At 47.1% G+C, this 27,938-nt stretch overlaps 1 protein-coding gene across 1 annotated transcript in view; it reads right to left on the bottom strand.

Moving 5' to 3' along the window:
* Positions 1-17,940, bottom strand: part of FLT1 (fms related receptor tyrosine kinase 1) — a 197,828-nt gene extending 179,888 nt beyond the window's left edge. Inside the window, exon 1 of the mRNA XM_043477541.1 lies at positions 17,523-17,940. Within this exon, the coding sequence (XP_043333476.1) occupies positions 17,523-17,586 (64 nt within the window). The 5' untranslated portion in view covers positions 17,587-17,940. The remainder of the gene's footprint in view (positions 1-17,522) is intronic.
* Positions 17,941-27,938: the final 9,998 nt, after the last annotated feature.

Raw genomic sequence — 27,938 nt, 5'->3', positions numbered from 1 at the left:
CTGCTCTACAACCTCAGCATTTATTCTTCCAATGAATACTGCTAACATATTCTACTTGTTCCAGTCCCCTATGATGAAAAGGCATCTTTTTTGGTTTTAGTTCTAGAAGGTCTTGTACATCTTCATAGAATTCAACATTCAAAAAACTAAGATCATGGCATCTGGTCCCATCATTTCACAGCAAATAGATGCAGAAACAATGGAAACAGTGGCAGACTTTAATTTTCCTGGGCTCCAAAATCACTGCAGACGGTGACTGCAGCCACGAAATTAAACGACACTTGCTCCTTGGAAGAAAAGCTATGGCAAACCTAGCATATTAAAAAGCAGAGACATTACTTTGTCAACAAAGATCTGTACAGTCAAAGTTACGGTTTTTCCAGCAGTCATGTATGGATATGAGATTTGAACCATAAAGAAGGCTGAGCACTGAAGAACTGACGCTTTCAAACTGGTGTTGGAGAGACTCTTGAGAGTCCCTCGGACAACAAGGAGATCAAACGAATCAATCCTAAAGGAAATCAACCCTGAATATTCATTGGAAGGACTGATGCTGAAGCTGAAGCTCCAATACTTTGGCCACTTGATGCGAAGAGCCGACTTATTAGAAAAGACCCTGATGCTGGGAAAGATCGAAGGCAAGAGGAGAAGGGAATGACAGAGGACGAGATGGTTGGATGGGATCACTGACTCAACGGACATAAGTTTGAGCAAGCTCTGGGAGATGGTGAAGGACAGGGAAGCCTGGAGTGCTGCAGCCCATGGGGTTGCAAAGAGTCGGACACGACTGAGTGACTGAACAACAGCAACATATCCTAAGAGAAGGATACAATAAAAACAAGACAAACAAGGTCGCTTCTTTAAAGGCTTTATAACTTAGGATGGATAACAGATAACTAAGTATATATGGATGGATATAATTTTGTACTTGTAAATTAGTTATTTTACAAATGTAAAAGTACATTATGTTAGTGGATGTTTAGAGGGAAATGTACCAGAGTCGGGGGAGGGCATTGAGCCCTGGGAGTGAAGGACTCTCTCAGAAGAATAATGTTGAAGCTAAGAGCAGAAGAATTAGTGTGTATTTGCTGAAGGAAACACCAGGGTCTCTTTCTGTCTCTCCTTCAAATCTGCAAACTCTCTGAAACCCATCTTTACTTTGCATACAATTGTTTTCTTTTATCAACTACTCTTAATTCTCTTGCTTCTAAAGCTCTGCTTTCCTTGACCTCTTTGCTGAGAAGAGAGAACTCTATTGTCTCTTTCCAATGCCCTGGTTTAGGCTTTTTTTTTTTTTTTTTTTTTAAAGTCTGGGGTCTATTTGACTTCATTTGCTACTGGGGAATAAAAGGCACAAGTGAACATTCACTGGAAGATATGCCTAGGTCACACTGTGCTTTTTGAAATCATGGAAAAGACACGGGATGGATGCTGAACAAGGGGAATAAAAGAAAATGATTGGATATGATCAGTTTGCTGTTGTTCAGTTGCTCAGCCGTGTCTGACTCTGTGACTCCACAGCCTGCAGCATGCCAGGCTTCCCTGTCCTTCACTATCTCCAGGAGTTTGCTCAAACTCACATCCACTGAATCAGTGATGCCATCCAACCATCTCATCCTCTCCTACCCGCTTCCCCTCCTGGATCAGTTTGGCTAGGACTTAACTTGTCCCTCCTCATCTCTTTTCCTCGTCTACACCATGGATGATCCAGAGCCATGGGGAAATGGTTTTCAACACAAACGTTCTTATCCCAGATGGCGAAAACAATGGCGGCAATCATAGCATCACCTTTATGTTTAGACTGCACTGATGTACCTACAAATTAAGGTTCCCAATCAACTGTCTTCTGTGTTATTTGGGAAGCCTGACCAGCTGAGATTCACAGCTGTGAAGATGAAGCAGAAACCAGCCCTTCTTCTTGAAGGGCTTTCGGCGCTGAGCGGCCCCTTAGGACATGAGTCACTGAATGGATTAGGTGAACACCACCACGCGTTCAAGATTATCTAAGTCAACAAATGGAGATCATCTCAAAGCTAGGTGCCCTTTGTTTTTAAAGGACACATTTTTGAGTACAGGGAGCCACGAATTCTTCACAAACATAAGTGAGTCATTTCAGTAAAATCCAGTTCACATCACAAAATCACTTACTCAAGGGTCAACACGTAGCACAACAAATACAACCATGTTCCCATCTTGAAATAAAATATAATGGGTGAGTCGACGATAATCGCTTGAGCAGATTTTAAGTGAGTATGTTAAAAATGCTCTAAAATAAAAGACTCCTCCATGCATGCCAGATTCACACTGGAGGTTGAACATGAACCTCAGAGGATGACTGGAGGTGAAACGGACATCAGGAGAATTAAATTCAATATGGTCTGTGCTTTCTCTTGTGAAACTAGAGCAGAAGAGATAGTGTTCCAAGACACTGTCAGAAAACATGTTTCTTTAAAGAAATTTCCCCTCCCAAGTTTGGACTTACTCTTCCAAAATGGTGAGTGAATTACTCCAGCTAAGTGATCCCATGCCATCTGCTTGCCATAAAGCACACTAAAAATCAACAACTCTGTTTCTACTCTTTAGAATTTTACTACTCCTCTCTACTTGGATATAGAATCACTACATTTAACATCCAGACCGAAAGGACTAAAGTACAAATTCTTGAAAATTAGCTTGCGTAGGAGTTTCCTGTATTTCAAAGTGGCTTTGTGTGGCAAATGCTGGACTTAAGTCATTTTTCACTTACCAGCTTTGAGAACAGGAAATGGGGTAGGGAAGTGAGTGGTAGAACCACTTCTAATCTATACACCAACAATATGTGTCAAATATTCCTTCACTGCAAGAAGTTGTAGGTACACAAATTCCAGTCTAGGGTGATACAATTACTCAATTCCCATACTACACCCCCCCCCCCCACCGCCTTCTCTAGTTCTAGCAGAATTCCCTATGGAGAAGATTTCAAAGCTATAAAACTTTCCAAATAACAACAGAAAACAAAAATCTGATCCAGCAGGAGACCGTAAGTGGAAAAGAGAGAGTTTTCCAGAAAGAAAACAATACCATTAATCACAGAGGAAATGCTATAACACAAGTTCACATTGCCTTTTAAAATTGTTTGTTTGCAATCCCCTCCAATATATGGCTGCCTCTCTGTCTGTTTACATATATTTTCAGTTTCTCTAATGCCAACTTAGAAAAAGAAAACCATCATAAAAATCCAACAGTATATAGGTCACCCTCCTTACAACTTTCATCCAAGCCATGCAGCCCTTTGATCACACTTTCTACTGTCTCCTTGGAACAAGAGATAAAACTCCTCTCTAGGTGGCAGAACGGGATTTTTTTTTTCTCAGATTCGAGTAAACATGCTCATATTCTGGTATCAAAATATATCCCTCTCAGTGTGGAGAAAGGGAATTCTCCTACACTACTTGGGAAAGTGAGTTGGTGCAGCCACTAAGGAAAACAGTGTGGAGGTTCCTCAAAAACTAAAAATAGAGTTGCCATATGATCCAACAATCCCACTCCTGGGCACATATTCAGATAAAACTATAATTTGAAAAGATATGTGCCCCTATGTTCACTGCAGCATTATGGAGACTCAGACAGTAAAGAATCTGCCTGTCATGCAAGAGACCTGGATTTGATCCCTGGGTCAGGAAGATGCCCTGAAGAAGGGAATGGCTAGCCACTCCAGTATTCTTGCCTGGAGAATTCCACGGACAGAGGAGCCTGGCGGGCTAAAGTCCATGGGGTCGCAAAGAGTCAGACATGATTGAGCAACCAACACTTTCACTTTATTATTATTATACATGCACCCTTATGTTCACAGCAGCACTATTTACAATAGTCAAGACACAAAAATAATCTAAATGGCCATCAACAAATGAATGGAAAAAGAAGATGTGGTACATATACACAATGGAATATTACTCAGCATTAAAAAAAAAGCCATTTGCAGCAACATGGATGGAACTAGAGATTATCACACTAAGTGAAGTTACGTCAAGAAGAGAAAGACAAAGATTACTTATATGTGGAATCTAAAATATGCCACAAATGAACTTATCTAAAAAACAGAAACCAACTTACAGACATAGAGAACAGATTTGTGGTTGCCAAAGGGGAGTGGGTTGGGGAAGAAAAGGATGGGAGTTAGGGGTCAGCAGAAGCAAACTATTATATATATAGGATAGATAAACAACAAGGTCCTACTGTATAGCACAGGGAACTATAGTCAATATCCTGGGATAAGCCATAATGGAAAAGAATATGAAAAACAATTACACATATGTAAAACTGAATCATTTTGCTCTATAGCAGAAATTAACATTGCAAATCAAGTATACTTTAATTTAAAAAAAAAAACACTGTATCCCTCTCTAAGTAAAGATCAAAGAAGAAGTAAAATGTGCTTTTCTTTTCCTTGCCTTCTTGCAGGTCTGACTGTCTGAAAGAAATGATCTAAGGAAGAGACTCAGGCCTTAAACAAACACTACCATTTTGCTAACCGGACAAGGACTGTCAATCAAACAGGGACTGCAGAGCCGGTCAGGGCCATCCCAGACTGACGGGTGCTCACTCTAGCACAATGCTCTTGGACAGCTGTCTTTTTCTCATGGGCCATGACAAGTTTTTATTCTTAATGCTGAACACCAAAAATACTGGAGTGGGGAGCCATTTCCTCCTCCAGGGGATCCTCCCAACCCAGGGATAAAGCCAGGTCTCCCGCATTGCAGGTGGACTCTATCAGCCGAGCCACAAAGGAAGCCCCATAACAGCTTTTTAATCTTAACACAGAACACCAAGAATACCAGAGTGGGTAGCCATTTCCTTCTCCAGGGGATATTCCCGACCCAGGGATAGAACCCAGGTGTCCTGCATTGCTGGTGGATTCTTTACTGACGGAGCCACAGGGAAGCCCAATATAATAACTTTTTATTCTAACCACTGAAAACCAAACTCCTTGCTTTTCCTTAATTCCTAGATTTCATCATTCAAGATCTTTCAGATAATTGCTGGTGGTGAGAGTACTGATTTCAAAATCAGAAAGACCTAGGTTTCCTGGCCTGGACACTCCATCAGAATGTAACATCTGTGGTTTCCATTCATAAAACAAAGTTAAGAGTGTGTAAATGGATGGACATTTCTGAAGAGGTTCATGGTGATATGCACATTCCGCCCCCAAAGACAGAGTCCTCCCCAGCCCCAGCTCAGGAAGCATCAGGGGCCTCCCCTTGACTCCAGCTTCATTAAGGAAAAGCTCCAGGTCTTTGTGGTTTCTGGGATCTAAAGTGCAAGGAAGTAGACATTCCCAGAAACAATCTGGCAGAGGGCAGCCCGGCCTGTCCGGGGACCAACGTGATGCGAAGGAATCAAAGCGCCCGCCAGCCTCAGCCATCCCCCTGTGCAGGCTCAGGTCATTTAGAGCCCCATGTGGGAGAGGAGTTTGAGAGCCTATGGAGAGTCATGTTCTTAATGGCTTTGGAGAACCTTCTCCGACTTGAATTTTTTGAAAGGGCCTTGAATAACCCATGATAAGAAAACCCAGATGATGAAAATTCTGTCTTAACGGAGCCTTAAGTGGAGTCTGCTGCAACAGCAGTGGAGCCTCCCAGGGCCACCAGAGGCCACAGCAGCAGGAGTCTCACATTCTTTGGAGCTGGCAAAGCTCCAAGGAGAGAATGGTTTGGAAGGAGGAGAAAGACTAGCACAGTCTCAGCCATGCTCTTTCCCTTCTCCCCTTTTCTTTAGGCATGCTAAGAGGAGGAGGGTTTGGGGTTTGATAGAACCAGATTTAAATGATTCCAGTTCAGGGAAAGTATTTAATTTCGCTAAGTCATGCTTGACTCTTTGTGACCCCATGGACTGTAGCCTGCCAGGCTCCTCTCTCCATGGGATTCTCCAGGCAAGAATACTGGGGTGGGTTGCCATTTCCTTCTTTAGGGGATCTTCCCGACCCCAGGGAGCGAACCCACGTCTCCTGCAGCTCCCGCACTGGCAGGTGGATTCTTTACCACCTAGTCACAAGGGAGGCCCATCTTTAATTTATTTAAGTATTAATTCTTAGGCATTCTGTGATCTTAGGAAAAGTACTTAATTTACCTAAGCCTCAGTTTTCTCATTGGAAATGGCAACCCCCTCCAGCATTCTTGCCTGTGAAATATCATGGACAGAAGAGCCTGGCAGGCTACAGTCCACGGGGTCACAAAGAGCTGGACATGACTTAGCAACTAAATAGAATAGTTTCTCATATGTAAGAATATTGTGCCTACCTCTTGGGACTGAGCAATATAGTAAGTGTGGGTCAAAGTGCCTGACAATCCATAAGGGTAAGTTGCTTCCCTGCCCTCTTCCCTAACACAGAGCCACACCACGTCCTCCAGAAGATGACGGTCAGAGATCCTCTGGTGTAAGCCCCAAGAAGCTGCAGAGCTGCCTGCACTCACAACCTGAAGGGCAGCTGTCCCCTCGCCCCCTGCCGGTGCCATGGTGTTCATGAGAGGCTGGAGCCATGGTAACCATGGGCTGTGTCCCCTAATCAATAGAATTATAAATAGGAAGCTCTTCCACTGGACCAGTTGTCTTTAGCTAATGGGTTAAGAAGGGCTGAGACATTACTCACTATTATTTTCTTGGCCAAACTACAGCCTAAAATCCAGACTGAACCTAGCGGTTCAATCCCTGGGTTGGGAAGATCCCCTGGAGGAGGGCATGGCAACCCACTCCAGTATCCTTGCCCAGAAAGTCCCACAGACAGAGGAGCCTGGCGTGCTACAGTCCACGGGGCCACAAAGGGTTGGAGAAAACTGAAGCGACTTAGCAGACTGAAAAGAAGGGCCAAGCACTAAACAGCACTTTCCCCCCTTCACTGACGTAATTTTATCCACTCCAGGCACATAACTAATCTTTCACATCTAAAGCTAACAATCCAAGTTATCATCATTTCAGGTTCTACGTACCTTATGTTAATGAACTAGATTTATGAAAGATGTAAAAATATTTCACAGGCTTGGGAAGATGTGGACATGAGACCTCATGGTAAGCAGGGATATAGGATATGCTAGAGATTTTTCCAATCAGAAAGGTTTCCAAATTTACACTGTTTAAAAAGTTCTCGCTAAAAAAAAAAAAAAGAAAAAAAAAAAGTTCTCGCTTAATCCACATTTTCATTCATCAGTCACCTGAAGTAGAGCAGCAGCTTCTTGTCCTTTGTCTCCTTGAGGACCTCGCCCACAGCCTCAGCACCAACTCGCATCCAGAGAGAATCAAATTCCCCACCCCTCTGTCCAGAGAGAATCAATTCCCCACCCCTCTGACCATCCCAGTGTGGCAGGAATGGTGCTGAAGGGGTTCCAAGGCTTTGTCACCAGTTCAGACGGCTCCCGCCCCCAGGAAGGAGGCCGGGCTAGATAACTGGGTGGCGAAGGCTGCATGCAGGAGGGAGGCCCCATGACAGCTAGTGCCTCGGGGCCAGCTGCAAAGCCAGGGGACCGCAACTGCGTGAATGACCCAGCTGAGCCGCACCCAGATGTCTAACCCACGCACTCATGAGACATAACGGATTCTTGTTGTAGCCCACTGTGATGTTTGGGGTCAGCTTGCTATGTAGCAAGACATGACAGATACAAATGCTCTCATGACTCAGGCCTGAGAAGCAGTGATTCACCCACGGGCAAGTGATATGCTCTTTCCGTATCTGAAAGTGTCCAGAGCTCACATAACACTGGGTCGTAAACGCCCTATAGATGCCCCGAGATACCCTCAGGGAGGAGCAGCAGCTACTCTCTTGGAGTTTCACAGGAAGGGTCCCTGCACCCATGGTTCTGCCTGGCGTGAGGCCAGCTCTGTCTGCAACAGGGCAGCGACTTTGCTCACCCCTGGGGACAGACCCCTGGCATGTCCCAAAGTCAGCAGAGCATACTGCTCCAACAGGGTACCATTCAGCCACCCAAAGGGGGACGCTGGTCCCAGCAGAGGAATTCAGACACAGGGGCTCAGTCAGACACACAAAGCACTGCCAGGCTTCTGCCAGCCTCTTGCAGGGTTTCTTGAAGTGGGGCTGGACCACGGTGTGTGGGTGGAGGTCAGGTCAATAGCATGGCATCTTTCCAAGGACTCTCTAGACATGCAGCCACATTTTGTGGAGGACAGGCTGAGTGTCCCGTGGTGTGAGTCAGAGGAGGAGGACTATGGTAACCTCACTGTCTAGACCAGCAATTCAGTCCTGGCTCCTAACTCACATATGATGGTCTGCAAAACAGACCTGCTCACCCCAAGCACTTTATCCCAGAATTCCTCTGCCAACATGTACTCTTCCTCCTAGACAGTTTCCTCACCTTGCATTAGTAATAGTTCTGTCCGACTCTTTCGAGTCCCGTAGGGACTGTAACCCGTCAGGCTCCTCTGTCCATGGGATTCTCCGGGCAAGAATACTGGAGTGGGTTGCTCTTTCCTCCTCCAGGGGATCTTCCTGGCCCAGGGATGGAACCTGCATCTATCTCTTGTATCTCCTGCATAGACAGGGGGATGCTTTACCACCACGCCACCTGGGAAGCCCTGCAGGATGTCTAGTAATGATTGAATTTAGTGCCTTTTCCAGATTGGCCCTGGAGCAGGTACCTCCAAGGTGGCCAGGCCTCTCAGCTGAGCCCTAGGGCAGGGAGTTTTTTATTTTTTAATTGGAGGAAAATTGCTTTACAATGTTGTGTTGGTTTCTGCCATACAACAATGCAAATCTGTCATAATTATATATATATATATATCTCCTCCCTCTTGAGCTCTCCTGCCCTCCCACCCCTCTAGGTCATCACAGAGCACCAGGCTGGGCTCCCTGTGCCATATAGCAGCTTCCCACGAGCTAGTATTTCACACATGGTAGTGATATATGTCATTGCTACTCTCTCAATTCGTCCCACTCTCTTCTTCCCCCTCTGCATCCACAAGTCTGTTCTCTACATCTGTGCCTCCATTCCTTCCCTGCAAATAGGTTCATTAATACCATTTTTCTAGATTCCACAATCACATGTTAATATTGGCTATATTCAGTTGTAGTGAGGCGGATGAACCCAGAGCCTGTTATACAGAGTCAAGTTGATCAGAAAAGACAGACTTTCAAAACGTGGTCTGTCTCAGGCCTCAGCACCACCAGGGATCTAGTTAGAAATGCAGATACCGCGCCCCACCCCCACCTACTGAATTAGGGCTCAGCGCTGCCCTTCGAGCTCTCCAGGTGATTTGAATCATGGGTAGTACGATGCCCTTAACCTTGCCACCCACTGGAATCACCTGGGAACTTTGACATGACTCATGCCTGGGCCCCACTCAAAAACTCGTGATCGACTGGATGGTCAGAAGCACAGCCACGATGAGAGGATTCTAAAAATAAAGCTCCCCATAAGATTCTAATGTTGAGTCAAGGCTGGGGACCCTAGAGAAAAGGGTTTCACAAAACTCCGCTGGAAGCCTAATTACTGATCAAGGGCCACCCAAAGAGGCCTTGAGTTCAAGGGGTTTCACATCTGCAAATAATGGAAGCCAAGGCTTTTCATTTGTACAAGGTTCACTTCAGGCCTCTTTTTCACAAAAGAACCTGGTCACAGTTACAGCTTTGCCTGTGTCAACCACGTGGGTGGGTCTGTGGTTTGAAAGGAAACACATTCACACTGGTTAAATGGAAGGACAGCCAGCCTGGCTGAGAAAAGGACCTGTAAGCAATCGTGGTAACCTGTGGGAAGGCAAAAGCGTTTGCCAAGATCTGCAATAATGAGGCGAGGAAGAAGGCAAGTGCCTGGCATTTCAAGCCAGTAGGAAGCACACAGGTGTGTTATCATCTGCAGGACAGCACGATGTGCCGGTGACGTGCCCTTGACAACAGCTTACAGAGAGCGATGCCCACCGTCCCAGCTTTTTACACCAAGTGACTTTGGTTCAGAAGCAAAGGCCTTGTAAAACTTTTATTTGTGGTCAAAAGCTATCTATTTAATGCCCATTTATTGTATTTAATAGTATTTTTCACCAGGCCCTTACTTTCTAAGACCCAGGGTTTGGTGAACCCCGGTATTCCTGTTTGCTCTGATGACAGGTCTAAGCTAAATCTAAGAGTTTTGGGGGAAAAAAAAGTCTTGAAGTGGTCACAGGTGTCCCAACAGAAGACAGGGCCCAAGAACAGCATGGGACTCGGAAGAGGCTCCTGGCAGGCCTGGGTCTTGTCCCTTGGTCACACAGGTCAAGGTAATCACTAAGGTGTTGGTGAAGAAGAGTGAGACCCTGACATCAGAGCTAAGAACCCTTTACTAAAATCAGTATTTCTCCATTTCTAATGTGCAAAACCACATCTGGGGACGTTATTAATATGCAGGCTCTGACTCCCTAGGTTCCTAGGGGATGTTGGGCCATGGACCACACTCTGAGAAATGCGTTGTGGGCATGTGCAGAGGATGGAGGTGGGAACGGGAGCTGAGGAAGGGAGGCACCAGCTTGAGGCTAGATCAGGGCATTCTGAATTTTTCAGAACACGTTTCACACCTAGTAGGCTGATCCTGCCAGGAACCCATGTGCATGAATAGTTGAGGAGGACCCATTCTAAGGAAGGAGGAAGCTAGGCGACCAGCAATGAGGCTCCTTTAAAACAGAGGCTTGATTCTGAGTGTGTCTTTGTCATTCAGATCTGCAACAGGGTGCAGCACCCAGTGACTCAGGTTTGAGTCTATCCAAGAACAAGTAAGTCAAAGCAATAAACAGTTGTGGCTTATAGTACAGTAAAAACGGTATAGAGCACCGTGGGGTGAAGACAAAGGAACGCTTGGCCTCTCACTCATAGAGGCTGAGACAGAAGGGCTGCACAGACCACCCCCACCCAGCCTTGCCAGCCCAAAGCCCTCAGGGAAGCATCGTGACCGAACCGCTGGGCTCACAGGACACAGGCATCTCAGAGTTGAACATCCCAACTCATTTCCCAGATCTCAGCTACTCACAACAGAAGACAAATATTGTCTATTGAGAAACAGCTTCTTCAAGGAATCCACTGTTAACTGAGCTCCACAAACAGGCAGGGGTACTGATGACCCGGAATAAATTCGTAGCTGGTCAGAGAGATTTCTTCTTTGAAATGATAGTGTGGCTACATCATTCATTCCTTTATTCCAACATTTACTAAGCGCATCCATGCCAAGCATGACACTAGGCACCAGGGATCTAAGGAGACCTAGGACATGGGCTCTCCACTCCAAAGAGCGAGGGCAGACACATGAACAGAATACTAACGATGCAAGATGAGAACAGGAACAGGGGCTTACGTAGGGGCTATAAGAAGAGACTACATACAGTAGAAAAAACCAGTTCTTCAGTCTGGGGCTACAAGGAGGAGCTCATTGGGCTAGGAATTTCTCAGCTGAATTTTGAAGGCAGGGGAAGAAAAGATGCAGAGAGAGAAAAAAGGGTCTTGCAGGCAAACAGCACGCAAAGTGGAAAGCCCATCTAAAGAACGGCGAGTTAGTTCTTTGATGAGGGTAGCTTGTGTGTCTGGGGCACGGGGTGTGTGGAGGGAAGTGGTAAGAGATGAAGCCAGTGCCATAGCCACAATTATTCAAGCCGCAGCAGTTCAAAAGGAGGATTCCAACTGTTCACAAGAAACATTAGTCTTCTCACCAAATCTTTCAGTTTACTATAAGCAGCCATCATGTTGATATTCTTAATTAAACTCCTTAGGGGCTTTAAAGTTTTTTCATATTAAAAAAAGATGCCAGCTTGGTTTAATAAATTATGGCACAGCTATACCATGAAATGCTACACGGTCATTCAAACTACTATTGTAAAGCATTAATGGTGATGTGCTAAAATACAAAAGATGTTTTAAGTTTAAAAGGCAATTTAAATAGATTTTTTTCCCCACTGAGGAGCATATAAACACACATCTACCACTACAATATGTTCATATGATCCTAATTTTATGTGAGTAAAAATATGTATTCATGTATTGATGATATGAAAGAAGACTTAAATATATTCGATAAAGTGAAAAAAAAAAGATTTTTTAAAAAGATGCCAGCATTTAAAAAGAAATCTTAGCACACACATATTTGAACATCTCTACTTTGTTTGGGGTAGAGGAAATACAAAACTGAAGAAATGTTATCTGTCAGGTGAACACCAGGTTCTATTCCTGGGTATGCCACCAGCCAATTGTTAACCTTGAAAAAAAAAAAACACCGTTAAACTGCTCTCTCTGAAAGGAGTATATGGACCCGTGATGTCCCACCGAGCGCTCACAGTGCACACATTTGTGAAGTGAGAGCAGACCCCTCAAGGAGCTCAAAGTCAAGGAAAGGAGCAATAATTAGACATGGCTCTCCGGCAGCCAGCTTTACCAAGACTGATGGGAAATCCCCAGGAATTCTTGACATCCCCCCACATCCGCCCAGCAGCAATGCAGGAAATCTAGTCCACTATCTTCAGCAGACTCAATGGGACTATTTCCTTAATGAAACCCCCCTGCAGTCCCAGATACTAAGCCAGAGGCTTTCCTTTCAAGCCCTCCCTCCATCACCCCATTCCTCCCATTTCCTTCCCCTCCCTCAATCTGGTATAAAAATCCAGTCCTTTCATCAGCAGCATGCAATTTCCAAGGCACCCAAGTGTGTGAGGAATCAACAATGAACCTGGAAAGCATCTGGCAGGAGATCTTGTCATTCCTTGCAAGCCGCTCCAGAAGACTGAGGCCAACAGAACAGAACGGACTGTTCCATGAGGTCCTTTAAACCAAACCCAATAGATGTTTTTACCCATTCCCGATGATACATTTTTACATAACAAAAATTAAGCCCAGTGTTATTTCAAATGTTCTTCCTTCCCTAGCCACAATGAAAAATCATGGTATTTACCTGATATCCAACTCCTGACTGTGCAATTGAACCAAGACCCAGACTAATGCCAGCCAGCTCTGCATTTAACACCCAGGTGCCAAGAGAGTTTCCTTCACTCTGTTCTCACACTTACTCACATGTACATCTCAATGCAAAGCACTATGGAATCTACTTACACTGTTATTTGTTTCTTGCTGTGCAGAATTCCCAAGCCAGAGTAAATATCGGTCAAAACTTTGTGATCAACTGGGTAACCTTCCTCAAGGACACCATTTGTTTTTTGGTTGATATAAAACTGTTTTGGGGGCAATATAGCATTTTGAACTTCTATACTGTATACATTCAAAGGAGATTTAGACTATCTCCTTGATTAAAAACCAATTGATTCTTAGGTCTGTTCTAAAAAGTCATATAAAATAGGTTCATGCTTAAATAAGAGGTTTAGCATCCTTGTTGAAATAAAAAACTCTTTTTGATTTAAGTTATTTGGGGAGCAAATAGTGAGGATTAATTTAAAAGCCAAGAAACATAGATGGGTTTTTAAATGACTGGTCTCCTTAGAAGAGATCATGGAACTAGTTATGAAGCAGACTCTATATCACAGTTAAAGATTCTGTTAGTTAAAAAAAAAAAAACCCAAGGTCATGATCAGTACTGGCCTAGGCATCCTCTAACAGCTCAGTTCTTTGAAACCTGATAAAGAGAAAGCTAATCGATGTGAGAGTTGGACTGTGAAGAAAGCTGAGCGCCGAAAAATTGATGCTTTTGAACTGTGGTGTTGGAGAAGACTCTTGAGAGTCCCTTGGACTGCAAGGAGATCCAACCAGTCCATCCTTAAAGATCAGTCCTGGGTGTCATTGGAAGGACTGATGCTGAAGCTGAAACTCCAACACTTTGGCCACCTCATGAGAAGAGTTGACTCATTGGAAAAGACCCTGATGCTGGGAGGGATTGGGGGCGGGAGGAGAAGGGGACGACAGAGGATGAGATGGCTGGATGGCATCACCGACTCGATGAGCTTGAGTCTGAGTAAACTCCGGGAGTTGGTGATGGACAGGGAGGCCTGGCGTGCTGCGATTCATGGGGTCACAAAGAGTCGGACACGACTGAGGGACTGAACTGAACTGAATCGGCTGGAATCAGATGTGTTTCACTAGTGACTAAGCAAATCCAACATGATTAACGATAGCAGGGGAAAGTCCACTGTCCTTTCAGCCCCAGCTCTGGCATCGCAGGGCTTATCACCCATTCTACAGGCAAATGTAGTTAAGGGAGGGAGAAAAAGAGACACTGTTCGGTCTATTTCCTGGAATCATTCATTGATTTTTAAGATTTGGCGAAGTTTCCCTAGAAGTAACCATGTATTCTAACATCTGAATTTTACATAGGAAAACACAAAACCGACTTATTGCTAATGTCGACCTAAAAAACGCACAACATGGGAGTTGCCAGTTTAAGTTTTACTGGGGACAAAATGAAGACTGCAGCCCGGGAGACAACACCTCAGACAGCTCTGAGAAACTGCTCCCAAGAAGCAGGGCAGAAGGTCAGTGTATATGAAATTTTGGTGCCAGGGGAGTACATGAAACCAGGCGCATATTCTTCCAGAAGGTTTCTACTAGTCTCATGAAGCTGTTGCTGGTCATGAGGAACAGTCATCAGCATGAAGGATTTTAGTGATTGTCTAGATATGGGGAGATACACGAATTGGGCTCCTAAAATTGGCTCCTGAGAATATCTAACTATCTGAAGACCTGTCCTGCCAGTCTTTCCCCCAGCACAGGGCGCCTCACTCATGCTCTCCACCCTGAACTACTTCAGGGGGTGTTGAAGGTCAGCAGCTGCAGTAGCACATGAGTTAATCCTTGTGGAGATAGCTGGCGGGCATCCATGGCAAGTGCCAATTTGTAGTTGACACTGGAAAAGCAACTGGATAGCCTATCACAGAATTTAACAGGGAAAGAAAAAACTTAAAATAGTAAATAAACAAGGTCAGAGTATTCAGGACCTAGAGTAGGTGACCAACTACAATTTATCTACAATGTGATCCATCATTTGGAACACCAAAGGTGATATGTAATTAACATTCCAAATGTGCAATTCTGGGAAAAAACAAAACCAAGAAAGTGCGGCTTCATAAACTTTGGTGAAAACAAGAAAAATTGCTACGCAAATTAGTTGGCTTTTGAAAGGTTACATTCATTTTGGAAATGGGAATTCTTGTCATGTACATTTTGATTTTATATCATTAGCTCCCCTCAGGAAATTTGCGAGTGAGGCATTTCCAATTAGTTGTAGCAAGTTATACATGTTAGCTACTCAAAAACGCAAGAAAAATGGGGAGTTGACCAAAAGGGTCTGTGGCTTTCGTCAAAGGTGTGGTGCCTTAAAATATGAAAATGAGATTTTGAACTGGAGAAATGAAGACTAGTATCCTTTTTAGAGGGAGTTTACAATAAAGAGGACCTGGAAGTATCTGAATTATTGATGTCTTTTTATTTCCCAGGATATTTGGAAGAAGGTAAATATATTTTTTGCAGGGGAAGGCCGTTATCTCTTGTATTAAAGAACCTCTGATTATTTTATATCTCAGTGCACACCCACACACTATTAATAACTCATAAAATTACATAGCACCCAACAGTGAGCAGAGCTGGCACCTGCAGAAATCCACAGGGCAGAAACTTGGCCCCTATCTAGACACCGTTCCCTAGACAGGAGCCCCTTTGGTCAGTCTGAAAGCCCTGATGAAGTTTAGAAAGCAGGTAGCTGATTGTCTTACAGGGAGACAGCTGTGCACCCTCGGGGAAGCCTGTGTGGTTTACAAGGTCCCCATTAGCAATTACAAACCCCAGCAGCTGATAGAACATTTCCTGTACTCGCAGGTGAAGACGTTCTCACCATGCCAATATTTCTCTCCTGCTTTCTCCCTATAACACATGTGTATAAAAATGTTTAAAAATTCACAAAAGAGTTCCAAGATTTCTGCCTCATTTAAGTGAAATCGAAGAGGAATCATGAGAGAATCTCACTCGCGGTTCCGAAAAGCTTCCACGGATCTAAGCTGCTTTTACCCACGAACAGAGCCATCCTTTGCTAGTTTTTGAAACAAAATAAATCTGTGTGAAGCAGAAAATCCAATAAAGCATATACATTTTCCTCCATGTTTTGGATTCACAGTAATTTACCTAGATTTATTTTTACATAATAGACAGATGGACTTCATGTAATTAAAACGCTCCAAGCAATTATATTTCAAAATACCATGACTTTGCAAACCCCCAAATGTATTTTTGAAGTAAAAAAGCAGTATTCCACTTAATATAGTTGTTTCAGCAACACTTCCAGTTTAGAGCGCCTTCTCTTCGAACTAAGTAGGAATCCGTTTTGCCTTCTCGGTTTAACAGTTTCATCCATCTAACTGGAAGTATTGCTTGTTATTTAGAAACTGAAGGATCTTCCCACTGAGAATATTTAACTGTTACTATCTTTTGAGTTTAACAACCATTAAAAAATATATATGCCAACCCTCTGGCTTTCCTTCTCAATAATCTTTTCAATAATTTATTTTATGTTACTGCATTTTAGTTCATACTATACCTTTGCCTCAGGACGCTTAAAAGCCAGGCGCTCCAAAACCTGGCTTCCTGCACCCACCGAGGCTGAACCAGGGGTCTTGGCCACTGAGCCGAAACGGCGAGTTCGAGCCTCTAAATGCCCTCGAGTTTTGGCGCCCCGGTGGGGGCTACCTCCACACTAACCCGCGGGCAACCTTCTGGTCCCGCCGCCAGTTTCCCCAACACCCGACAAAGGCGCGGACCTCACCGATCCCTCAAATCTCATCTTTTGTTCCAAATCGTTTCCTTTCGGAACTTAAAAAAACTAGACCTGTAATTCTGAAACTTAACGGGATTTGGGTCCTCGACTGCCCTCGGCGGCCAAGGTCACTCAGGTCGGCGACCTGGGCGAGTAGACCCCTGGCCGAGTCTCCACTCCGGTGGCTGCGCAAAGCGCGCTCAGGCGCCGCGAGCAACAAGCTGCGGCGAGGAGTCGACGCCGGGGAACGTTCCCCTGGACGCGCGGGCTCGGGGGCCCCGAGCGGCTCGAAGGGTACCAGCTGCCGCCATCTCCTGGGATCTGTGTGCTCCCGCCGGGCGCGCGATCTCCTCCCCAAAGGCTCACCTCCTTCCCTCGGGAGGCGCTACGTCGCCGTCAGTGCCCAACATCGCCCAGACCTGGTCTCAGTCCAGACCCCCGGCGGCCTCGCGGGCATCCTCGGAGCCGCTGTTCCGGGGGGCCCCCCGCGTTCCCGGCCAGACCCTCTGGGAACAGGCTCTGGATGTCTGGCAGGTCCGGGCGCGCGGCATTCCCTGAGCCCAGAACCGGGGTTGGGGTCAGTTGGCTTGTGGGAGGTCTCCAGGCCGACAGGATCGGCGGCTCTAGGCGCCAAGGGGCCGCCGCAGCGCGGAGCCGAGCGCGGCGATGCTCGCGGACCCCAGCTAGCTGCTCTCCGGGGCGCCCACCCCGACGGCCCGCCGGAGGAGAAAGGACGTCATGGCCCAGGCGGGTAAACCGCAACTAGAGTCCCGATCCCCTCGGAGCCCTGTCCCGCACCCCCCCCCCAGCCCCGGCGGTGGGGGCCCCCTGGCCGCGCCTCACCTGTGAGCAGCAGACCGCCGAGCAGCGCGCACAGCAGGACCCCGGTGTCCCAGCAGCTGACCATGGTGAGCGCGACGCGGCCTGTTCGCCCGGTGCCCGCGCTCCTCGCGGGCGCCCGCCGCAGCCGATTCCTTCTCGCTCCGCCGCCGCCGCCGGCCCTGCTCCCCCGGCGCTCCTCTCTGCAGCTCCAGCTAGAGACAGCCACTTCCCCCGGTAATCCTCGGAGCCCGGCGTCCTCTGGCCGTTGCGTTCCAGCCCCGGAGCCCGCTCCGAGTCGCCGCCGCTGCCGCCGCCTGGGAGGAGTCAGGAGGAGTGTCGCTCCGGCGCGCTCCGAGCCTCCACCGGACCTCGATGAAGAGGAGCCGAGGGCGGGGGCGATTTATAATCTTTCCCCGGCCCACTTCCTACCCCGGCACCTCCTTCCAGTGACGTCAAGGGGTCCCCCACCCCTCATCCGCCTCCCCACCTACCCTCTTCCTCCGGGACCTGACTCCCTACGGCTCGGGAGCGGGCGGGGGCCGCGGCGGGCGGGGGCGGGGGCGCGCGTGGGGAGGCTAGGGCGGCGCGGCCCCGGGGGCGCCGACTTGCAGGTTCAGGGTCCTGGCTCCCGGCTCCTGCCCCTCTCCCCTCCTCCTTCCCTTCGCTCTCAGGAAATCCTTGCCGTCTCCCTCCGCCCGGCTTACTCAGCCCTGGGGGCCGCCCGAAACTGGGAAGGGGACGGGGCTGGCCCTCCACTGCCCGGCCCCGAGGGCGGAAAGTCCGACCCTGGGAAGCGAGCCGCGCCTCCTAGACGGTGTCCTTGACACGGAGGGGCGAGGCGCAGGCCGGCTCCCTCCCGGTTTCCATGCTCTTCCCGCGCCGTCCCCCCGCTCGCCCCCCCCGACTCCCCCCGACTGTCCCCAGACGTCTAGGACGGCGCCGGACACCCTGGGCACAGGGGTCCGCGCCAGGAGCGCCCGCGGGGACCCAACGCTTCGCTGGCACCTTCGAGATGACCGCGAGGCCGCCGGGGTCCCTGGGGAGCGCGTCTGTGTCTTTTCGGCCTCACAGATGAACCCGCCCAAGTCACTTCCTAAACCCGCCGCTTCTAGAAGCAAAACAAGCAATAACATTACGATACCTTTTAAAAGGCCGAAACGTGAAGCTGCTCCTGCAACGTTCAAGGGCCGAGCGCTTGAATCGAAAAGAATCTTTTCTGACGGCAGCTTGCTCCGCGAGGCGAGTTACTCCACTGCTCTTCGAACAAAACCCGGTGAAATTAACGTGAGGCACTAGATCGTTTGCGATGACGCCAATTCCACCTTGTTCCCCAATTATGTCTACATTAACTCAAAGGCTGATATCGTCCCAGGCTCCACAGAGCAGCCCAGTCTTGCCCCTGTAAATACCGCTGGTTTGAAAAATACTTCTATTGAAAACTGCCAGATTAGTCACGATAAAAGGAGTGTGAAGGCTCCTAAACCCGGGGCCAGCGACTCTTCCTGAAGGACTGGACGGCCTCCCGCGCGGCAAGGTTAGACAGACCTGGAGTTGCCACACCCCTGGGTGGCAGGGCCAGGAGCTGTCCCCGCCGCGGGCGCTCCACGCGGGAACCGCGCGTCTGCGCAGCGGGCGCTGGGGCGCGGGAGTCGGAGCCCCACGCGGCTCCGAGGAGAGGAAGACCATGAGGAACCTGGGCGCGCCTATCGACTTCACTTTCGCTGCTTTTCCAGGGCTCCTCTCCCCTCTCCCTAGCTCTTTCTCTCTCCTTCCTCAAGCTTGACTCCTTCAAAACCGCAGTATCATTCCGCGAACACTTCGTTAATTACGAATCGCAGGATTAGAGGTTGACAACGGATCTTTCTTGCGACTGATCCCCCCACCCTCGGTCACACTCTGGGACACACCCGCAGAGCCGAGGTGTCCCCCTTGCCTCACTTCAGAGCTGCTTATCCGTTCCATGCTCTCTCTCCAGAAGCGGCTCCGCATCGCCCTTCTAACAGCCCCTCGCGGAGCCGAGCATCGTGTTAGGGCCAAAAACGCTGAGATGGGAAGATGTCTTCCCGGGGGCTTAGTTCTGGAGAGGAGGTTGATGCGTCAAAGAGTATATGACATGACAGTTCGAGGATGCCAGTGCTGGAGGGAGCTTGAGTCCAAGATGGGCGCGGAGATGAGGCGGTCTGTCCAAGAGCTCAGTAATGTTTCTTAGGAAAGACACTTAGCTGACTCTGGGTGGGGTGTGTGTGTTGGTGGAGGGAGGGGGCGCGGGGGGAGGAGCAGTCCGTAGGACAATCTATAAAAGTTTATTACAACCCTTCAAATGCTACTTGAGACACAACCCTCCACACGCCTGCTGCCAGAAATGAATCTACATCGAGTTTATTTGTGAAGCCAGAAGGGTTATTTGATGGACAGCTAAAACAATTTCATAACCTCAGACGTCCATCAGCAATACTAGCATATGGTGCCTGCTCTGTTGCTCAGTCGTGTTCCCACTCTGCGAATCCATGGACTGCAGCCCGCCAGGCTCCTCTGTCCATGGGATTCTACAGGCAAGAATACTGGAGTGCGTTGCTGTGCCCTCCTCCAGGGGATCTTCGCCACCCAGGGATGGAATCAGCATCTCCTCCATCTCCTGCGTTGATTGGCAGGCGGATTCCTTACCACTGAGCCACCTTGGAAGCCCATAAGCCACCTGAAAGTCCATATAAGCCTAGCCTATTGCTCAGCGATTTAAGGTTAAGAGTCCCAGTGGAATCTGACTTAATTTACACCAAAACCATTCTGCACTGAATGATCTCGCACAAATTTCCCAACTATCCTTTTGAAAATTGCAGGCTTTTAATTATAGTCAGCAATTTATGTACTATTTCTTATTTCGTTACTTGGATTAGCCTCCTCACAGAGAACTCAAGATGCTACAAGTTGTCACAAGGTTTTGTTCTCATTTCACTCTAGCTCATAAATTTTAGCATTGAGAAAAATGAATATTTAAACTAGAATGATGGAAAATAAAGGTATGATTCGAAGCCCTCCCCCCACTGAAAAGAGATAATACTTTTGAATGAGAATAGGCTGCAGCACTCTTCCAACTAAAGCACGAACTAAAGGGGTTTTATAGATAATAGTGATGGAAAAGATCAATTTCAATGTGCCTGGTGGGCATAAAAAGCTATTGAAATACACTATCTGCTTGCTTCCTGCTCAGATACAAAAGAACATTTCATCTCCTGCAAAACCAGACACTCTCTCTTGTTATCAGCTACAAACATTCTCTTGAGGATTCCTATTCAGAGACAGACTGTTGGTAAAACCAACAGCTTTAATATTCAACACTGAACAACGATATGGGAGGGAGCTTCATGTGAGAGACAGGAGGGGACCCAGGGCCCTGTCTTCCTTCAGTGGATCAAGCGTGGAGCCAATCAGCTTGCAGTCACGAAGGCTGTCAGGACTTCTTCGTCCCCTCGTGGGTTAGGTGGCTTTCAGAGCAAAGAAAAACTGCTCCACGCTACACACTGCGTAGCATACTTATGTGTGGTTGGTTACAGGAACCAAATGACTTTTTAAAACCCTTCTGTTATATGAAAAAAGAAAAAAAAAAAAAAAAAAACCCATCTCCCAGCACATCTCTGCTTCACAGCTCAGCCTCTGAGATCTACATAGTCACAATCTTCCTTGGGGAAACTGCTGAATTCACCAGGCAGGTACACCCATGGTTCCACTTCTCCAATGCTGATAAGTTCTGATGGAGTTCCTTAGGGAACCTCCACCCACCCACCACTCTTCTTTTGACTCCACCTGCTTCACTCCATCCCTGACCACCTGCTCCTCACCTGGGTTGGTGCTGCTGCTGTTCATCTCATTTTGACTGATTCAGGCATTCAGCTTCTTTTGGAGCCCGTGTCTCCTGGTCTTCCCTAGGAGCTGTGACACGGACCCTGTACTTTTGTTACTGCAGCCTAAGATCAAAGGAGCCCTTTCTGTCAGCCACTTTGTACCCTAGAGGCTTGCGGGACGCGCTCTTGGTTAAAAGACCCAAGGCTTTTTCATCGGGAGCCTTATGAACTCGCTATACTGGGCCAATCATAGTGTTTGATGACCCATATTGCAGACCCTTTGGCACACTTTTTTAAATGTTCTTGTTTCATTTAGTCTATCTTTCTAGCCTGTTGAAATCTTTCTGGTCTCCAATTCTGCCATTCAGTGCATTTTTTATATGTCCTGCTTCACATCATCCAAAAAATAGGACAAATGTGCCTTCTGCCTCATCATTAAAATCACTGACTAGGGCAGAGCTCAAAGAATGGAGGGAGGGAGGTGTATGCAGAAGTTAAGTAAACCAAAGTATTCTGTGTCATTTTCTCTAGTTGTGGGCTTCCTAGGTGGCACAACGGTAAAGAATCCACCAGCCAGTGCAGGAGATCCTGGATTGGGAAGATCTTCTGGAGAAGGAAATGGCAATCCACTCCAGTATTCTTGCGTGGAAAATTCAGAGGAGCCTGGTGGGCTGCAGTCCATGGGGTCTCAAAGAGTCAGACACCACTGAGCCCTCATACAGGCATCTCCAGCTGCATCTTCACCGTAGGAGGCTGCATGTTAGCTTTTAACCATTTACCATGTTATTATTCAGGAATAGTCCTTGCAAGAGGTAATAAAACAGGTGAGTTTTATTCAAGGTATTTTAGGAAAGTTTAAAAAAAAAAGCTCAGAAGGAGATAATCAGAGAAGACTGGGGCAGGAGAAAAGGCAAAACAGGAAAAGGACAAATACCTAAAGGAAAAGCAGCTGGCTAAGGAAGCCTGCATACTGGTTATCTATTCAGTAGATTGAACAACTTTTGCCAAAGATTAGTTTTATCTCAGTCTATAACTGTCGGCTACTGATTTTTATTTTTATTTTTTTAATGACATTACTTTTAATATAGGGCTTCCCTGATAGCTCAGTTGCTAAAGAATCCACATGCAATGCAGGAGACCCTGGTTCGATTCCTGGGTTGGGAAGATCCACTGGAGAAGGGATAGGTTACCCATTGTACTTTTCTTGGGCTTCCCTGGGGGCTCAGCTGGTAAAGAATCCACCTGGAATGCAGGAGACATGGGTTCGATCCCTGGGTTAGGAAGGTCCCCTGGAGAAGGGAAAGGCTACCCACTCCAGTATTCTGGCCTGGAGAATTCCATGGACTTATAGTCCATGGGGTCGCAAAGAGTTGGACACGACTAAGTGATTTTCACTTTTAATATACTCTTAGTTATAAAACATTTTAGACAAACGCAGAGATGAGGAGCAGGCTGGAGGATGAATCATAACCCACAACTCAGCAAACCTACTGTGATGTCTTTGGTGTATTTCATGTTAATCTTTTCTCAGTGCATTTTTCTGTGTTTCTATAGAACCTTCATAATTATTATATTTAATAGCTATGAAATATTATCTTACCGCTGGACATTTCACTTTCACCATTATAAATAATTCCAAAATGAATTTAATTTGACACTGGAATGTTTTTTAGTCAGTTAGGCACATACAGACACTCAGTATCCATTCCTCTCCTCCCTACGAGCCGCTTTCATATACAAACACACACTCGCTCACACACACACACACGTTAATATTCTCGCCTCATTTGAGACTTGCACCAGCTTAGTCCAACAGTGACCTGGCAAGCGATCAGAAGGAAAAGTTTTGTGTTGTGGTGCATAATCCAGAAAATGTATTTTCTCATTCAGTAATGAGAAAAAAAAATATTTTTTTGCACCCATACACAATCCCGGGCCAGTCTTGTTGAAAACAGTAGCACAGAAGATTTAACAATTGCCCTCAAAGGCCTTACAGTTTAAGAAAGCCAGATTTCATGAAACATTAGGAAACAATTTACTGCAATTAAAACAATTCTAAGGCAAGAACAAGATACAGTTGTGAGCACAAAAGGAATTACTCATCACTGGACTGGGAAACGGTTTTGATGGTAGTATCAGATTCGTGTTGGTAGAGATGGGAAGGCGTCCTGACAAGGAGCAAAGAGAAGAACCCCAACTCCGATGGGGGGACTGTGTGGGGCAGGGGTGGCCAGTGGAGGAGGGAGACGACCAGGGAACAGGAAGACAACCTCCAGCAGGTAAGGCTGAGGGACCTGGACCACCTGCTGTGTGTGCTCGGCTGTGTAGGTAAATTTAAACGTGTTCCATCCCGCCAGTCCTAGGAAGCGATGGTTTAGGATGGTTAGACTAGCATATAGGGGATTAAAGGGAAATGACTGAAATGAACAGAATAAACTATTAAATAAACCTATGAAGAAACAAGCTATCAAGAGGCAATAGTTCCCTGAGTCACATGGCAAATTCCCACTGGCTGTCTATTTCACATATGGTAGTGTATATGTTTCCATGTTTCTCTCTCAATTTGTCCCACCTCCTTCCCCCTCTGTGTCCACAGGTCTGTTCTCTATGTTTGTGTCTCCATTGCTGCCCTGCAAATAGGTTCATCGGTGCCATCTTTCAAGCTGGGGCTCTGTGACAACCTAGAAGGGTGGGAGCGGGTAGGAGGTGGGAGGGAGATTCAGGAGAGAGGGGACATACGTATACTTATGACTGATTCGTATTGGTATATGGCAGAAACCAATACAATATTGTAAAGCAATTATCCTTCAATTTAAAATAAATTTTAAAAAGAAACGATAGAACTGTAACAATTATGGGAAGGACAAACCAAGAGGACAGGTGGCTCTGGTTAGTAGATCAGAGACGGGATGGAGAGAGAAATTAACACCAAGGTCGAGGTGAGGAGGACAGAGGAGCCCAAGAGGAGCCAAGAGAACCCCAAGTTTCCAAGGAGGACTCCAAGATCTCTGAACATTGCCGGGAAGGGGAGGCTGTTGCGATGGGGATGGGGTTGGGGGTGGGAAATACAGGGATAGACTTGTTAGTTTCAGCCAGGTTGAGGCGAGTGGGCAATTGAAAGCAGCCTACTTTATTTCCCTGCCTGAGCCAAGATAGGGTTTAAAGTGATCCAGTGGCTCAGGTCCAAACATTTTAAGGAAGTAGAAATTCATCATCCGATCGCTGTATCCTAATGCTGGACCGAAATCTTATTTACTCAGAATGTCTAAGTTTTATGCAATGGCCAGGCTGTAACTAGGAAGTTTACTAAAAGCCATGAGTTGGATTCCCATGTCTGGGTGAGCAGCAGAGCTCTCCTCCTTCAGCCCTTGCGTCTTCCAAAGTTCCCCTTCCCCAGACACAGCCTCCAGGCAGGTCTGCTGGCTGCTTCCGTGGAAGACCATCCCTTTCCTTCCTCCATCTCTTCCAGACTCCTCCCAGATGTACTTCTCATGCGTGTCAGCAGCAGCAGAAGTCAGGGAGTCACTCTCTACCCTGGACCGTGGGCCCATCTGAACCAGAATTCAGCCAGAAGGCAGGAGCGTGGCCCTGGAACTTCCTAAGATGCAAAATCTGGCAAAGCTGGTATCAGATGCAAAATGAAACAGGCTTTCTTCACAAGCATCCTAGGCAATTTAGGAACAGAAAGACAATACTGTAAGACAATTGGCCAATTTTTTTCTAGAACGTGTGAAGAAGCTGCAAAGGTTGGAAAAAGAAAGATTCCAGAAGACTGAAGAAGATAAAACATGGAATCACAAAATTTTAAAGTACAAATGAACCTCAGAGAAGATCATGTCCACACACTTGATCTTTCTTTAAGGAAACAGGCAGAGAGGTGATGAGCTTTGCCTACAGTGAACCTGAATCTACAGGACCTCCTTGGGTTTATGGATTAGACTCCACCCCTCCCCCCCCTTCCCCGGTCCCCTGCCCTTCTGGTCTCATAATACCAAGTCTATTAGATGGAAGGTGAGTGCTGGTCTCTAAAGACCCACTGCTCCATCCCCTGGATGAGCATGAGATGATCTGATGAATCAGCTGATGCTAGGAAGGACCTGCCTGCAGGTCAGCTCAGCTCTGTCAGGTCAAGGTCACCACCTTTGGGCAGATGGTCACCTGCACTCAGAAAGCAATCTAAAACAGAGAGCCCAGCACTTCTGCTAGTCTAGGGCAATGGGCAGCTCCTGGGGCCAGCCTGCCAGGGGTGCTCTGCCTCTGGCTGGGTTCATGACCTTGAGCAAAACTACTTAACCTCCTTGGGCCCCAGTCCCTTACCCTGGGACATTAGCAGGGCTGATGATATAATGGAGTTGTCATGAAGACTAAAAGAGAAATCCTTTAAAGCACTTATAATAGTGCCTGGACCTAAATAAACACTAAGTGCTACCTCTTATGACATGGGTAGTATTTGTTCGGCAAGCCCCCTGCACTCTCCCTATTAGTAGTCTTCTACTACCTATCCCAGGGGGTGGACTGCACGCCTGCTAAGTTCCAGGTCTCCCCTGGGATTGGGCCTTGAATGGCCCACCACACTCTCCACACGGCAAACCTTCTTCCTCTGACCCTAGGGCATCATTTGAGACCTTGTCTCCTGTCTGACTTCAAGTGTCCTCTGATGCTGATGGCCTCAAGTTGCTGGCCCAATTCTCAGATGCCTGTCTGCTGAGTAGCTGTTTTGTTTTTTTATAATTAAAAAACATTTTTTTTTTTTATCATGCTGTTCGGCTTGTGGGATCCTAGTTTCCCGACCAGGGATTGAACCCACATCCCATGCATCAGAAGTGCTGAGTCTTAACCACTGAACTGCCAGGAAAGTCCCCTGCTGCATAAGTAGTACCTTTCATAGCCATTTCTGGGCCCAGCTCATATCATCACATTCCACGGCTTTCTTTCCTTTCCACCCTGCCCTGGTCGGCCTGCCCATCCCCTCTCTCCGCGGGCCTCTGCTACGGAAGTTCTGGTGTAAAACCCTAAACTTCATATAAAACCCACTCCTTTAATAGGAAAAAATCTTGGTCCATGAAGGTCAGCAGATATGGGAGACATCTTGGTGAAGCCTCCCCTTCCTCCTTTCATCCCAAGATCTCCTTGCCTGAATTTCCCATTAATCCCTGCTACCACCATGGAGCTGGTCTTTGGGGGCCCTGCGCTGCCCTGCAGTGTCCCACATGTATGGATAAAAGCTTCCCTTACCTGCCATGAGCTGGGCTGAAAATGACTGTCAGCGTTATTGGGACCCCATGAAGGGATCGGATAAGATCATGGCCCCCTCCCGAGCCTACCACGGGATGCTCTGCTGTCCACGCTGATATTCCATGTGACCTAGCTGAGCTCAAGGACTAGGAAGAATCCACAGGGAAAGGACTTAGAAAAAAGCTGCTGGCCTGCCTGGCCCTCCGGTGACCACCATTCGTCCTGCTGGACTGGGCTAGCTGCGGCTTGCTTTTGCCTTTGCCTATGGGCTTCCCTTGTGGCTCAGACAGTAAAGAATCTGCTTGTAATGCAGGAGAGCTGGGTTCAATCCCTGGGTCAGGAAGATCCCCTGGAAAAGGAAATAGCAGCCCACTCCAGTATTCTTGCCTGGACAGAGGAGCCTGATGGGCTACAGTCCATGGGATTACAAAGACTCAGACACGATTGAGTGATAATTTTTTTTTTCACATTTGTTCTCTAGGCTTAAAACATCCCCCTTTAAAAATGGTGGAAGGATAAAAATGGAGGATAAAGGAGGAATCCAGTGACTTCAGTATCTAGAAAGAACAACAGTTATAATTAACAAGCCCTTCAAATATGAGCTCAGTTTAGGAAAGCCCCAGTGACTCACTCCTTACAGATGAAGAAAATGAAACTCAAAGTATTAAGTGATGCATCCAGCTAAGGCCACAGGACTCAGCCTAGGACATGCGTACAAGAGACAAGAGTCGGGGTTTCCGTCCACAGCGATGGTGTCAGGCCTCGCAGATGAAGACTCACTTGAAAACATGGTTTTATGTTTTGTCGTGTGTAGTATCTGCCATCATTGATAGAGTTAGGTGATTTGAGGAGCCTGACCACACCTAGAAACTCAGAAGCTCACAACAGGACAACAGGAGTGCCATTAGCTTAAGAGACTCTCCAAGACCTTGAAGAAAATTTCCTGACCCTCAGCCTGGCCCCCTGATACCAAAATTAAGAATGGCCAGGGAGAGACTTCCCTGGTGGTCCAGTGGCTGGGAGTTCCCCTCACAATTCGGGGACACTGATTCGGTCCCTGGCTTGGGAGCATCCCACATGCCACAGGGCGCCTGGGCCCCTGCTTCACAAGTGCTGAGCCCAGGGCATCCTGGCGATGCTGTGTAGCTGGAGAGGCGGCGACTGTGAGAGGCCCGCATGCCGAAACTAGAGAGTGACCCCGGCTCTCTGCAGCTAGAGGGAGCCATTGAGCAGCATCGAAGACCTAGGGCAGCCAAAAATAAAATAAAAAATAAATTAATTTATTTTAAAAATACATTAATTTTTTTTAATGACATGGAATTCCCTGGCAGTCCAGTGGTTAGGACTCGGCCCTTCCACTGCA

The sequence above is a fragment of the Cervus canadensis genome, chromosome 9, assembly GCF_019320065.1.
Source record: "Cervus canadensis isolate Bull #8, Minnesota chromosome 9, ASM1932006v1, whole genome shotgun sequence".
Lineage (NCBI taxonomy): Eukaryota > Metazoa > Chordata > Mammalia > Artiodactyla > Cervidae > Cervus > Cervus canadensis.
The sequence above is the reverse complement of the archived record's forward strand: the minus strand, read 5'-3'. Positions and strand labels throughout refer to the sequence as shown.